At 44.0% G+C, this 15,809-nt stretch overlaps 1 protein-coding gene across 4 annotated transcripts; it reads left to right on the top strand.

The window, feature by feature from the left end:
* Window positions 1-382: 382 nt before the first annotated feature.
* LOC6610561 (hippocampus abundant transcript 1 protein) lies at window positions 383-15,519 on the top strand. Of its 4 annotated transcripts, XM_032717886.1 has the most exons (10): window positions 3,689-3,911; window positions 10,019-10,724; window positions 10,800-11,048; window positions 12,361-12,456; window positions 12,522-13,046; window positions 13,109-13,317; window positions 13,378-13,464; window positions 13,533-13,630; window positions 13,698-13,970; window positions 14,132-15,519. In XM_032717886.1, exons 2-10 carry the CDS (start codon window positions 10,317-10,319, stop codon window positions 14,227-14,229), a joined length of 2,043 nt encoding a protein of 680 aa, XP_032573777.1. In that variant the 5' UTR covers window positions 3,689-3,911; window positions 10,019-10,316; the 3' UTR covers window positions 14,230-15,519. The 4 variants fall into 4 exon arrangements, with proteins under 4 accessions (XP_032573779.1, XP_032573775.1, XP_032573777.1 ...); XM_032717884.1 differs by having other exon boundaries at window positions 3,688-3,911; window positions 10,019-11,048; XM_032717885.1 differs by lacking the exon at window positions 3,689-3,911 and adding an exon at window positions 9,112-9,394 and having other exon boundaries at window positions 10,019-11,048.
* Window positions 15,520-15,809: the final 290 nt, after the last annotated feature.

The following is a 15,809-nucleotide window of genomic DNA, read 5'->3' as shown; positions in this document are numbered from 1 at the left end:
TATATTTACATATTTATTTATTATATGTTTTGTAACCGTTTTTATTATGTTCCAAATTTATCTGTTACTGTTTCTATTTCTCCAATGTTGCCAGGAATTATCAATATAGGCTAGGGTAATCTAAGCTCTTATTTTTAAAACTCGATTTCAATTTAAATTTAAAATTCAAGAAAGTCCACTTTTTAGCACACGAAATGCGCGCGCTGCGGTAACCCTAGAACACATGTTGACAGCGCCCGCTTTTGGCGTTTTTTAGCCCCAAATCGACCTTGTTCTCGGCCCGTGTTTGCAACGAACGCATTAAATTTTCGTGAAAATAGCTCCGCTGAGTCAAATCCCTGCCAGAAACCGCCCAGCGATCCCGGTGATCCAGCTCCAGCCACATGAGGTCGTCGATGGCAGTTAGCCCATAGGCATGCGAGCCGCCTAAACCGCCGCCGCAGTTGTTGTTGTTCTTGTTGCCCAGGCGTCCCTTTAATGGTAAACTAATAATTGTGATTAAAGCGCGCATAGTCCGAGCAAATCGAGTGTGTGCCGTGCTTGTGCGCCTTAATTAAGTGCCGCCGTGTAGTAAAGTGGAAAAACAGCAGCAAAACACGGGCGATGCAGCCAAATTGCTAGGCAGTACAGCGAAAAACACTGAACGAAAAGAGGCAGCAGCTCTCCGGCGTTTCCATTGCCAAAACAAACTAACACACACCACGCACCCTACCGCCTGCCCGCCCAGTTAACGGTAAAGCTAAAGCCACGTAGTCGCAACGTTGCCAGCACCGCCAAGATGCCCAAAATCCATGTGAAGAAGCCGCTGGCGGGACTGGTCATACGGAATCGAGCCCACAAGAGCAAGAGTGTCTTCACGGTGAGTACATACATGTGCATACATATTGACACGGATTTCGGGATCGGACTAGCACTGTTCCGATATCACTATGAGTGGCCTTATCTGCGGAGCCAAGATGATTCAGCACACGGCGTGTGCTTGACGCTCCAGTCGCGATTTGGGCATTACTTTTAGACGTAATCGAGGTCTATCAAACGATTCGAGCATTCAAATGTTTACTCAGTTGGCAGGGGATTTTCACAGTACTTATTTAGTATTTCGACTTAACATCCAGTACTATATGTTTGTAAATATGTTCTGATATGAAACATGCACTGGAGAATGTACTTTCTATAATCAGAAATGAATAACATCCAGAAAACATAGGAAAAGCACAAAGAATTATAATGCTTATATTAAGATCTTACACTTAGTAACATATTTGTATATTTTAGATGCTAATTTAACTCCAAAACCAAACTGTTTTTTAAATGTGGTTTATCAACTTAAGGATAGTGTAAAATGTAATAGGTTAGATTTAAGATCTTTTAAAGTTTAAATAGAACATAAAATGTTTGTTTGAAATCACACATTGTATCCATATTTTTAAGCCTCTATTTATTTTCTTATCAACAAAGTTGCCATATTGAGCACGTTTCACGCTTGCTTTGTGTATGATCGTTTTAAGCTAATTATTTGATAAGAAAACCCACAACGAATAACTTTGGAATAACTAGAAAGAAGCTTATAACTACTATAAGTATTGCAAATGCATTAATTTGCAAACCTTTTGTTCAAACTACACTCAATGTACACGATTCGCTTTAGAAGCTAGTCAGTATTCAAAAGTTCGAGTTTGTTACTTAAATTTTTCCCTCTGTAAGCGTAAAATGTGTGCCCCAATGTGGTACTTTGCTATCGCTAATGATGAAGCCAGCCCTTAAAGCTGATATCCACTGTAAGGGGGTGGTAAATGTGGCAGACATCTGGCGATTTCACCCATTTGCGATAGTAGCGATAATATCATAAGGTTTTCCCCTAAAATCGAGCGATTGTTTTAAAGCTCTGCACTGGATTCGGATACGAAGTGCAGTAAAGACATAAAACGCGATTGATGAGTGGGTACTCCCACGGTGACTCCTCACTTGCCAGTGCTCCACTCCACTCCCTCTCCCACTCCGAGATCCAGCTCATGTTCCACGTCCACTTCTACTTTTATAAGTGTGTCACTGGCGATGGCGTAATCAATTCAACATCGGTGACCCCATCCCGCAGCCAGATGAACCACTTGTGGTGGTCGGCTTTCGATTTCGTGGAGAAGCTGCTGGCCTTTCGCTTTCTGCTCTTTTGAGTGCTTTTCGGGTTTCTGGTTTTATTTTTACTTGCGGCCATTGAACTGCCTTCTGTTTACCTATGCTGTGTTTGTGTGTAGCTCTAGACTTTCCCGCACTAATGATCGCTCATTTGTTTGGGAATCAGTGCGCGTGTAAATATTACATTAGTCACCATTACTTTCCACCCTCGATGAACAGGCCTTTGTAATGCCGGTAATTTCGACTATGAAATTAGAAGTAGCCCAGGTGAGAAGTGAGAACTCCCATTCCCCTTCCCATGTCCATCTCCAGCCCAATTGGACTCGGTCGCTGGGGGAATGGATTTAGCTGGAGTTTGGTAGCCAGCCCGCCGCCAAGCGCACATTTCTATGCAACAGTTTTCGATTTGCTGACAAGCGGAAAAGCTCATGACGCCTGCGCCGCGCTCTAGTTTCCCTGGCCATTTCCCCCATTGGGTTTCCACCTATTTTCACTGTCTAATTAAGGGCCGCGCCACAAGAATTTAATTTTTGGAGTTGCTGGGCGACCTTGGCTGGCCACAAATTATCCTGCACGGGGCAGTCATTAGACTTCATGCCACCCAGGAGATTTCCGACGAAACCTAGTTTCGGAAAAGTTAATTTCAATTAAGAAGCGCCCTTTAACTGCGCTAAATTGTTGAGATAGTCATGCATATTTCGTGCACTTAAATAACAGATTATTAACTTTCACTTTAGGTCACATAGGTAATTTAATTTACAACTTTGTGTTCAATTTACTTTCCATCGTATGCAGGTAATTGCTCTCAGTGTACGTACTACCATTCCCAAGCAATTAGATAATTTCCCAAGAACAAGCCATAGTTTTTAGTAGTTCTCTGAACTTTTTTTGCAAAATTCCCTTGTAAATTTGTTCACCGAGAGAAGCTTTTCGCCGATAGAAAAGCGGAAAAGCTGCTTCATTCATAAAACACGGCGATAGGGCGCAGAAGTGAACAGGTGCCAGAGATAAATGTAAAACCACAGAATGAAATGCCAGGAGAGCGTGGAAAATGCCCCTCGAGCGAAAGCTCTCGCTCGGAAAATGCGAAGCCGGGAAAATGTGGCATGCAACAACAGCAACAAGGCAAACAAACAAACAAACAATGGCCCAAAAGTCCGATGGTAATTGTTGTGGGAAATTCTCAAGCACGCGAGAAAGCAGGTTTATGGAGCAAATTGACGACGAAAGTGAAAGAATCGAAAGTAATTGGGAAGAGGGAAGAGAATCCCTACCAAAATGTGGGTGAAAATCGCCAGGGGAAAATAGTTATTTTTAATAAAATATACTAGGTGCACTAGATGCACAAAAAAACGTAATTTTGTGGAAGATATAAAATAAATAATTTATGCAAGTCTGCAAAAACTCTGTCTACATGCCTTAGAATAAATCATGAATCCGCAGTGAGAGGCATTTTCTGAAAATACCAAAAAGCTTTTCGCGGCCAAAGCTTCAATGAAAAACGCGAGGAAAAGTGCAAGCGAAAGAAAATGCTCTGCCAGACGCTTTTCCAGCTGAGTACGGCGCAGCGTGTGGAATAGCGCACATCGAAGCGCACATTTTGTCGCGCCGTGTAGCAAACGGAAAATTCGCCAAACGATTTCCACGCGTTTTCTTTTCGTGACTGCTTTTGTTGCTAATTATATCGGATCTCGATACCATGTGCAATTAAATAGAGCCTTGTGTGAACAGCAGAGAAAATTGAAACAGCTCGTTTCGCGAGGAAAATTGCGTGAAAAGTGTGTTTTTGTGCAAATTTAATGATTGAAAAGTGGCAAATGAACGAGGAGTGAACTTGAAATGCTTCTCTCGATTCGCTGACCCACTCAATTCGCTTTTGCTTTCAGCTTTCCACCCACGGAAAACTGGGAAAATCGTCCCGTTACGCAAAACTGTAACTGTACCCCCCACTCTTGTTGTTATTCTCGGCTCAATTATGTTTTTGTTCATGAGATCAGACTATATATGTACATGTCTCTGGATTTTCGTCGCTTCTTCGTTTTGGCGCAGGGAAAACCAAATGTGGCGAACAATTTTCCCCTTGGAAAATTTCTTCCTTTGGAAACCGAATTTCCTTCAGGCTCTCGTGTTACTGATTTCCTTTGTTCTTCGCCCGCCTGACGCACACAAAAACAAAAATGGAAACGAAAACGAAAATGAAAACGACAATGAAAAGAAACGAAACGAAAGGCAAGGGAAAAGGAAAAGCGTCCGCTTTCCTTGAAGAAGGTCACCCAAGCTGATGGGCGTCCTCTTCGCCCATTTTTCCGATCCTTATAATTTCCTTGACCAGCATGCTGTTGTTTAATGTTCCGCGAACTTCGCATAATTTCGTTTGCATTTAGCGCTCGTAAAATGATTTTTTATGGCCGATGAGCTTCTGGTTCTAGAGCCCATTAAATCTAAGATAATCTTGCCCGCGGTGCATGCAACAATCGGATTTGCATTCTATATGGACTTAAGTATGTTATATATTACAGCTTGCTGGATATGCAGTCATTCTGGCGAGAGAAAATCTCTCTTAATCACATAACCCACGTTTATTTGCCTAACCAAATTTTCTAGACAAACGTCGGGAGTTCAATAAACCTTTGCCGCAAAATTTCCATGACACTTTTTATGTGCTTTTCTTTTCTTTTTCATTTTTTTTTTTGCTAGGAAAGCGAAATGGAAAGAGTCTGCCACGCATAAATTTCCGTTCTCATCCTCGGCACGAGTTGGGATTGAGTCCTGAAGCCAGGACAAACATTTGCACAGTCAGGCGCTCGAATACCAATCAATTATGGCGAAACTTCGCCACATGAGTGGCTGCTCGAGCCTTACAAAACGCCGTTGGATAACGCGTTGGCATCCATAAATTATATACCCAATTCGGAGGCTTTGTTCGACTCCCCTTCCGCCTCTTGTCGGAGTTGGGGGCTCCTTTTGTCTCATAGACATGCCGCAGTGGGTGTCTACGCTTGTCAAGTGCAGCACTGGATTTATTTCATACCCCAGTGACTAAAAGATACACCTCAAAGATATCTGACTTATCCGCAAGTGAAAGGAGGTCTTATATACGAACAATATTCAAAACCGAGCTAAAGCTGAGAAATTAGTAATATGCAAATATTTGATAACAATTTTTGCCATTCAAATGCTTAATGCAACTTTTCCCAAAGACTAAAAACCGTATTTAATTAGCAACACCTACTTATTATGTGCATATTTTCTGGTGCTTCTTAAGTTTCTATATATGTAATCTAATCTAGTTCCAAATGCAGTACGAGCGAAATTATCTAAGCAATGTAGCGTGGTGCTATGGCATTTTGGCCACGTGCCAATCCTCGGAAGCACCCGCTTCCGTTGTCTCCTTATGCAAATTAACTGCACGACTTCCGCTGATGCAGTTGCACTGTCGTGTTGCAGCTTTTAGTCTGTCCTTTTGCGGTTGTTGCATTTACATCGGTCTCGTTCTTTTTGTTGTGTCAACACTTTTTGGGCAACAGTTCGGGAATCATAAATTTATTAAAACTACTGGTGTTCCGTGTCTGCCAGCCAGGCAGCCAGGCAGCCATGCAGCCAATAGTCCACGGTGCTAGGTGCGGCATGCAAGGTCAGCCGGGTGCTCGGCATCGAATTTAGATTCGGATCGGGTTAGCTTTCGGCTGGTGTGATGGGTGGATTGCTGGTGGGGTGGTGCCAGCGGTTCGGTTCGCTTGGATTGCCGCTAATCAATAAGAGACGCCATTCATTCGGCTCGCTTTGGTCTTTTTATATCCATTTTGTGTGGCTGATGAAATCCCAGGTCAGTACATTTGGATGATTGCGGCTGGGATTGCTATGATTTCGGTGTTTTTGCTGCCAGCACTGCAATTTTCATTATCTAGCTGCCGAAATCAATAAATCCTGTGCTCTGATGTGGCACGGAACTCGGTCAACAGTTGAATTTAAAACTCCGCGGATTAAAGCGATTATAAACAATTGAATTTTACGAAAGAGTTTATATAAAATGTTGAATTAGCTTAGTTGTTGACTGTATATATATATTAACCAATCGATAGAATTGATTATTTGCTGGCGGCAGTGGGGTGCTCAAAGTGTCAACCCAGAAAGCCAGTGAGCTCCTCCAAATCATCTTCCCATCCTGCTCCTTCTGCTCATCCCGCTGTTCCTTGTGTGGCTCGAATCCATTTAGAGGCTGCACCCGTCGCAGCTTGCCACTTTCTGGCCACGTTGTTGACAAACTATTTTTAATATTGAAAGGCGGCGGGCAGCGTTTGCTCCACACGAGAGTGTGAGTGTGTGTGAGCCTGTGTTGGTTGGTTGGCTAATGTGAGCGGGCACATTACGTATCCGCAGCGTTCCACGCGCGCTGCAGGCTCTGAATTGAATTTCAACATCTGCCTGCCGCATCTGCTGCTTTGGCACAGGCTCGTCTCTTTCAGCACTCCTCGTCCTTCTCACTGGTGGTGCACTCACATGACCTTGGTGCCAGGGAATGCTCTCCATTAGCCACCAGTCGTCAGCCAGTCCGCTTTTCATGTGGGCTGACATTTGGCATCAGCCATGGCGGAAGATGAAAGCGCCTCGGTTGGTCGATGGAAGTCCCCACGTGCGCGTTTTCATTTTCGCTTGGCAGGAATTTAAGCTCTTTCGAATGAGTTGGAAAAATGGAAAATCATAAGTACTCGTAGGTATCTTTTACAGTCCAAAAGTTGCTTAATTGTTTGCGCAAGGTGTTTTATGTAGCTTCATGTTTCATTTTAATGTTTATACCTTTTATTGTAAATTTCCATTGAAGGCTCTACAGAAAGGGGTTTTTCATTGTTGCTTCTTTAATGGAAAATGAGTTATTTCTGTTAGCCTTACCGGAAAAGTTACATTTTAAAACCCTCTACACACACTTTTGAAACAATAAGCCCGGATAGAAAAAGGAAATTTAATGGAATGGAATTCCGCTTATTGTTTGCTTTTAATGCCCAGCTTTTGGGCTGCTTACCCCTGCCAAAAGTGTCGCTGATTGATTTGTGTGTGCCGTCAGGCCTGCTGGAGTATTTTTAATTAAAATTGCGACAGTCCTTGCCGCCCGCCAGATTCCTCTGGATCCTAAGGATTCAAGCACCTGCCAGCCCAGCGACCCACGCGAGATAATCTCTGACTTGGCATGTGGCATGTGGCAAGCAGGAGGAATCGGGGAGCAGGATATTCCATTTTGGGGCAACTTCTCCGCTGCCTGTGCTGCCAGTGCTCTGTGTCCTTGGAGCCTCGGGCTTTGGCCTACTTTTCAATAAGCCACAACAATGGAGTTGCCAGTTATTGGCCATTGTCTGGTGGTCTTGGCATTATTACGAAATCCAAATCGAAATCAAGTGCGCCACGAGCTCAAAATTTCCATGTGGAGCATGTGGCTGTAACTTAGCCAAAATACAATCTACAAAATTTGAATAAAATGCGGATTTATGAAAGCATTTCCCTGCATATTATTGGATTCATACACTCGTAAATGAAGTTGAAACAAATTTAATAAAGTTTAAATTCTATGCAAGCCTAGATTTCTAAATTAACATAATTTGCCTACCTATAAAATGCAAAAGTTTGCAGCCATTATTATCATAACAATATGTTATAAAAAATATATATTTTTTCAGTGTCGCTAAATGCATTTTAATGAAGTTCAGATCGTATCACGAATTTCGCTGGCCTGCGAATACCTGAGTGGCCCCCAACTTGACCCTGCCAACCTTTTTCCCATTTAAATTTTGCGTGTCCTGCGGGAGGGCAACCCATCAGATGGATTGCCCATGACCGGCAAGATTAATTAGCAAACCAAACCAAAAATTCGCAACGCATTTCAGTCGAGGGCACGTTATAGCCACCAGTCGTTAGCTCACAGCCCGTTTTAGCCGGCTTTTTAATTTGGCAGTGCCCAGCCCAGCGACCAACTACTAGCTGGTCTCTTTTTTGTGACATTAACGAAAGGAAAACAGGGAAATGTATTTTCCAGCATGTCTCTTGCCAAATCGTTACGCCATCGTGCTGACTTGTCCGCTTTTTTCCTTTGTTTTCCTTTTTTTGTCGTGCCTGCAAAACGAAAACGGATGCCTGTTCCCCCGTTCGTCCTGTTGTTTTACTTTTTGCCGCTCCTGTCAAGGTCGTTCCTAATGCCTTCTGATGCGACACATGCAGGCCCATATGAATGCGATTCAGCCCGCCAAAGGATGGGGGATACAGATCCTCCGGTTCATTCTCCCCATGATTGACTTGGCAGCTGGCGTTTTCCTTTCGGACAACAGGCTGTCCAAGTCCAATCCCTCAACCTCACCGAATCTTTTCGGCTCCGTCATCCTGAAACTTTGTTGAGCCAACACAAGTAGCAAGCATAATTCCAGGGAGCTAGATAACAATCAAATCCATGTGGTCGGGTAGCAAAAACATTTCCATTGTACTGGGGAGCACTGCTCATTTGCTTTTAACGCGAAACTTTCATCATCGTTGTCAAGTTCATCTATGTGATATGTTCGGCAATTGCTTTTGGTCATTTTATTGTGGTTGTGAGGGGTATTTTCGCCAGTTTGGGATAATAGAATTGTTAATTTAATAGAATTTGAAACTTTGTAAGTCACAATGGCTGTAAAGTACGTGTGCTTGGAACAAATGTTTTGATTTGATCATACCCTCGTTTATAATCACCATTTAAAGAAAATCGAGGTGACAATCGAAATGCACATAAATCATATATTTATATTCATTTATTTATATTTAGGACTTGTCTTTGAAGCAAATAATGTATTCAAATTGCAATGGATATCTTTCATTCGATACTTCAAGTTCAAGTATCTTTTCTCTATCGAGTGCCTCTGCTTGTGACTCTTTTGTAAATAAGCTCCACAGCAGGTGGACATGTGTTTCTCTCTGGGATTCTCTGGTGCTCTGCCGAGCTTCCGCTCACTGGGAGACCGGAGAACTGGCGAATCGGTGGACTGGAGAACCGAGTGCCCAAGCGATCCAATTTAGTGAGTCGCGCACATCGGAACGCAGCAGACGTCTCTGGTTTTTTGGGGGAACGATCTCGATATCGACAGCGTCACAGTTGGAGATGTTTTTGATTCTCATGTTTGTCAAAATTCTAGGTGACTTTTTTTCGTTAGTCGATTCAATTAAAATTTCTGAGATCGATATTCGCGCGCGTGGTGTGAATCGCTGTGATCTGACGTGAGTCCACGTATCCAGAAGTCGGCGGGTATGTGATTGTTTATTCCACGATCTGCGGAGCGGACAATTCCCAGAAAAATACACACACTTATCTCGTCGACCCATCTGACATGACCGGAAAGTTGCTGTGAACTCTGGCAGGCAGCGCCGACTTGATTTTCCATTCATTTCACTTTGATGTGCCTCGATTTAAACTGCTTCGTTTGCTCATTTCCTAATGTTGATCGATCTACTTTCGAGCCTATCCAAGCTTGCGACTGCGATTTACACCAGGGTGTTAAAATCGCCACAAAGCACTGACATTAAGTGGCTTTTAGCGCGATCTTTATCTTTTTCTGGGCCAAGTAAGTGTGGAGAACACACCTAGATTCGGACAAAAAGCAGAATACTTTGCGGCTCCTTTAAGGATTAAAATCATTTTTCAAACATAAATCGTATATCTTTCGAGTAATTTATTTACTCTAGTAGATGCATACAACTTTTGATCGGTTTTTCATGAAACACCAAACAAACAAGAGTATTCAGTACGGCGATGTCTTTAGTGTGTTGTTTTGCCAACTTAATATTCCTAGGGAACAGCTGAAAGCAAGTCGCGCGTTTCGCATGAATTCAAATGAGTAAGAGCCATTCGTTTGGCCAACTTTAATTGCAGCTAGAGAAGTGCTTCAAAACTGAAACGTTGGCAGCGGAAACGGCGTGTTTAAGCCAAACAAATGATAAGATAGAACTTCGCTTCGATTACCGCAGAAACGAGGAGATAAGCGGAGTGGTGGAGTGCAGAGCGGTGGACCGGATCGCATCCCAAAATCACAGCCGAAATCATCATCACCACTCTCCGCACATCGCACATGTTCGTGGACCCGTGGCAATGGAAATTAGTGCGATAAGCGAACCCACAGAAGCACTAGAAACCAAGAAGGAGACACGCAGCTAAAACGGATCACGGTACCATGCGCAGCGGGCGGAGCTATGGCCAGCGGCAGAGCGACACGCTGGAGAGCAGCTTCGAGCTGGAGGATTCTGAGGCGGAACAGGTCAATTCAGCGGTGGCAATCAAGGGAGAACCATCGGCACCCGGAGATCCAGATCGGGATGGGGATGCTGATCGGGAGCGGCAGGAGTCGGGTGAACAGACGGACAGTCTGAGCACGCGCAGCAGCAGCTCCACGCCGACAACGGCGGACGTGGCCGATGTGGAGACCATCAGCTCCCTGCCGCTCTCTCCACCCGCCTTTGGCGGTCGTGGCAATCAGCTGGCCAAGCGTCACTCTCCGCTGAAGGACACGCAGGCAGAGCAGGCGGACAGCAGCTCCAGATCCAGCTGTAGTCAGCAGCCCGATGCGGACGATGTGCCCACGGTAAGTGGGTGCGATCTGCGGCAGAGCCCGCCCTCATACTCGTCCTCCTCCACCTCAACTTCCACATCCCCGCAGACTTCGCGGTATGCAGCTGCAGCAGCACATCCCAGCGCGGCATTCGCGGAGACGGCGATCACCGCGTCCTCGGGATCGGGCCGAGTGTGCGGCGGAAGCGGAGGAGCCGCCCACAGGCGCACCCACTCGGCCGCCTCCTACATCTCGATGAGATCGCAGGGCGGCAACTCGGAGGCGACTCCGGAGCGACCAAAACGGAACCGCTTCTTCGAGTGGATTCGCGTTGTGTGCAACATCTGCTGCTGCAAGGTATTTCATAAAATATACTTTTCAGTTAAGTTAACCCATTTACTGATATACAATTCCATTAACTGATGTTACATGTTATAGGTAATGTGGCTACATTATTATTCTGCATAATCCAATTTAAAAGGGCTTTATATAATTACTCAGAATTACATAACTTGCCTGTAATTGGGTTTCTTTCACAATAGCCAGATGTACCATATGTAAGATAAACTGTCAGTTTACACGATAAAGGTTTAATTTATCTAAAAGATAACGCTTATCTCAAGACCTTGTCACATTTAATTGGAACATGGAAAATTATTGTTTTGATGGAGAATATAGAAAAGTAGAGAATTAAAAAGTATTATTTGTAGGTACTATTTAAAAGCTCCAACGTAGATAAATCATAAGTGGGATATTAACGAAACTAAAAAATAAGAAACAATCGGACTGCCGGTTATCAACTTAGGTTTCTAGTTAATTGAATGCAGTAAATACTGAGCCTCATTAGCTGTCTTTCTCTTCAATGCGACAATACAATTTCCAGTTAATTAGCGCTAGTAATTAATAATTCAATAGGGACTTATTAAGAGTCACCTTTAACCCGAGAAGGTCTTAGCTATTATATTTAATTACAATATATTCGACTAGCAACTATCCTAGCTGATCCCATCTCCCTCCGAAGACTGAAGAGGGTACATCCCAGCGATCTCCTTACCCGGAGGATAATATAACATATTTCATTTTAAGTAATTGATAACTAGACTAGATTTTTCTTTCTTTTGTACTTTATAATTTTAGATACCAATTGGTCTCATATATCTTTATCACACATTAGGTTATGTACAGTGGAATTACTGAACGATTCCTTTTGAAAAAAATATATATTCGTTCTCATTCGATCTTTTCTGATCTTAATGAAAGCTTCTTGACTAGTTTAAATATTTGCCGAAATAATTTGGGTTTCGTTTTCCATTTATTGATGCGCGAGAAAACAAATCAGTTGCCGGCATTCCGAATCCATGGCCAGCCAGACTCGGGTGACATTGGTGCAGTTAACGAGCTCAAACAGTTTCGCATTTAGTACAATTTATTTTTAGCTGACGCGGGACTCAAATGTTTACAAATAAAGGCGGCCAGCAATTGGCCGGGGCCTCAAAGGGTTAACGCGGCATTGTCGTCGCCTTATCAACTGGTTGGTTTCAAAAGGATGACGCACTCGCATGGGTGCGTCCGCCAGTGCATCCTGCCATTATGCCAATTGGCAGCGGGCGCGTCCCTTTAATTAGCCGATCTGAATTATTACTAATGAGCTATCTAACTTATTTCACAGAGTTCCGGAATCGGAGAGCCGAGTGTTCATCATGCGCTGGTTGTGATATTTCTAGAGTTCTTCGCCTGGGGCCTGCTGACGATGCCCATTATATCGGTGAGCTTACTCAATATGTCCTGTGTCAGACATCAGATTTTAACTCTTTTCTGTTTTTCAAACAGACTCTCAACCAGACGTTCCCGGATCACACATTCCTAATGAACGGCCTGGTCATGGGCATCAAGGGGATCCTGTCGTTCCTGTCGGCGCCGCTGATCGGCGCCCTTTCGGACATCTGGGGCCGAAAGTTTTTCCTATTAGTCACAGTATTCTTCACCTGCCTGCCCATACCGCTGATGTCCATCAATACGTGGTGGTTCTTTGCCATGATCTCAATAAGCGGCGCCTTCGCCGTCACCTTCTCGGTGGTGTTTGCCTACGTGGCGGACGTCACCACGCCGGAGGAGCGATCAAAGGCCTATGGCCTGGCCTCGGCCACATTCGCCGCCAGCCTGGTCATCTCGCCGGCTCTGGGCAATGCCCTAATGGAGATGTACGGCGACACGCTGGTCGTGGCCCTCTCCACGGCCATTGCGCTGCTCGATGTATTCTTCATACTGGTGGCCGTGCCGGAGAGTCTATCAGAGAAGATGCGGCCAGCCTCCTGGGGTGCGCCTATCAGCTGGGAGCAGGCAGATCCTTTTCTGGTGAGCTGAAGCTTTAACCGCTGAGTTCTTAAACTAGTTTTATAACACTGTGCTCTTTTTAGGCCCTGCGCAAAGTGGGCACCGATAAGACCGTACTGATGCTGTGCCTCACCGTGCTGTTATCCTATCTGCCCGAGGCAGGGGAGTATTCCTGCATGTTTGTCTATCTGAAACTGAAGATGGGCTTCAACTATGTGGAGGTCTCGGTCTTTATAGCCATAGTAGGCATCCTCAGCATCACGGTGCAGGTCACACTCGGCTCCTTCATGCAGTGAGTTTGAATTTCTTCAGCTGCATTTATTTAGTGGCTAATTACATGCTTCTTTCGCAGAGTATTTGGAGCCAAGCGCACGATCATAATGGGCCTAGCCCTGGAAATCGTGCAGCTGCTGTGGTACGGCTTTGGTAGTCAAAAGTGGTGAGTAATAAATATCTCAAATATCTTAGAGGCAAGTCATCTGAATGAAATCCCGCTTCTTTAATCAGGATGATGTGGTCGGCTGGCGTTGTGGCTGCCCTGGGCTCCATCACGTATCCCGCCATCAGTGCTTTTGTATCCCTGTATGCGGCTCCCGAGAGTCAGGGTAAGTTAAAGAGCTTGAACTGCTCCATTTTTAAAGATCTAAGCTTAATCAATTGTCTCAATTTCAGGCGCTGTTCAGGGCATGATCACGGGCATGAGGGGTCTGTGCAATGGCCTGGGTCCTGCGGTCTTCGGAGTCGTCTTCTACCTGTTTAACGTGGACCTGAACGACGACCACGACTCGCATGCGAAGAGCAGCGGCAGCAGGGCGACGAACGTGGAGAAGATCTCACAGCATGTGCCAGGTCCGCCCTTCGTGTTTGGCGCCTTGTGCGTCTTCTGTGCCATAATAGTGTCCGCGTTCATTCCAGAGGGGCAGACCTCCACACTGGAAAAGAAACGTAAGGGTCCAGAGACGCCATTGTTGATAAGTTCACCAACCCATCTAACCATTTTCCCACCCATTGTCCCGGAGCAAGATGCGCCAATTGCAACCTAGTCATGAATAAAATTCCCAGTGCTGTGAAACACAGTGATGACTTTCCATTCCGATCTTTCGCAGGTGCCTCGCTAGACGTGCAGTACGAGATTGAGACGGGTCACAAGGCGCCCAGCTCCCTGGCGCCGCTCATCCGCTCCGACTCGCTGGCGCAGCTGTAGTGCGCTCCATCGTCGGCGTCCTATCCACACAACTTGAACCCAGCTGGTGGTTATAGATACGTATAAGCAGTGTTAAGGAGTTAAGGATTTTGTAACTGTAACAAATGCTATAACTAGTTTGGCTTTAGTTTCCGAGTCTATTCTATTAGGTGCATATATATCGCAGATCAGGCCGAGATAATGTTATTGTTTTGATGGTTAGATCTTCGTTTTACCTTAGTTTCCACAACGCACCTTGTCACACCACAAACCACCTCAGCCCAATTATATTTCGTAACTAATTTATTATCGCCTAAGTAACGTAGTCACACATATTCGATTCGATTGGCCCGTGTGCTTGCCCGTTTTTCCAGCTTCTGGCTTCTGTTTCCGTTTGCATTGCTTTTGCGACTGTTGGTTCTCTTTGGGTTGGGATTACATCACAGCAGACAGGTGTTAGAGCTAATGTTTTGCAACAACAACAAAATAACTGCCAAATAATAACAAAAAACCAAGTAAGTGTAATCCGATGAAATCGCGTAAATTCAGCACAGCACAATACTGTATCCCGAATATCGAATCGCATTTCTAATTTAGTTCACCCCAAAGCCGTTTAGTTACAACAATTAGGAAGAGGAAAATCCAAATAAACTGAATACCAAGCTTTACTTTGAAAATCGTAGTGATTTAAAGTCTAAACTCTAAAGAATTGCAAATTATAATGAATCGGGTCACAAACTAGGCGACTTTAACCGAAAACCACAAGGTATATACAAGATAAATATGTGTATATATTTATATATATAAATAGAGAGATATATGTATGGGTACTGACGACACAAATCGAAATGTTTTTAATTTAGCCGATTGCGAAGTTAGCGCCTCCGATCATGTGCAACGCTGTAGTTTTTATTTTGATAATAACGCAACTTAATGCAGAGCCTTCAACAAAGTCAATGCTTGAACGTATAGGGAGCACACGTGCATGTGTATGTATAGTATAGTACCATAGATATCAAAGTTATATTTTTCGATGTTGCTACAATCGTGTAAAACTTCCCCACATGCTCCTCCCCCTCCCATAAATGGAAACATGCAGACATAGGACTTACGTACATACACATCCACCCGTGTGAGCAGGTGGTCAATGGAGTAGTGCCCCCCGTAAGAAAAATCGGGGGGTACGAGAGACAGAACATATACGAGAAAACTGAACCCAAATTTTGATTGTAAATTATTTAACGTCTAACATAGTGTTTTAAACGAAACCAAAATAAACAAAATTGTTTAATGAAACGCTAGTACAATGAATTAGAGACTCCTTTATCTGGAAAAGGAAGAGGCTAAGTATTAAATCTAATTTGTGGGAAAATAAAAATTCATTGTCCTGGACTGGAACGTTGGCTGCTTGTCTGGTGGGTAATTAAAGGTCAAAGTGAAAAACTGTGGCTAAAAAAAGAAACTTCATTTCTATAGTTCTTGTGTATTGTGTTGCATTACAAAATAATTTGAATTTAAACTTCCGGTTATAATTTGTGTCTCCGGTTAAAGGTTTTTTGTAGTATTCTTCCAGGGCTCCGTCTGTTTTCCGGCATGCATTC

The sequence above is a fragment of the Drosophila sechellia genome, chromosome 3L, assembly GCF_004382195.2.
Source record: "Drosophila sechellia strain sech25 chromosome 3L, ASM438219v1, whole genome shotgun sequence".
In the NCBI taxonomy this organism is placed as follows: domain Eukaryota; kingdom Metazoa; phylum Arthropoda; class Insecta; order Diptera; family Drosophilidae; genus Drosophila; species Drosophila sechellia.
The sequence above is the reverse complement of the archived record's forward strand: the minus strand, read 5'-3'. Positions and strand labels throughout refer to the sequence as shown.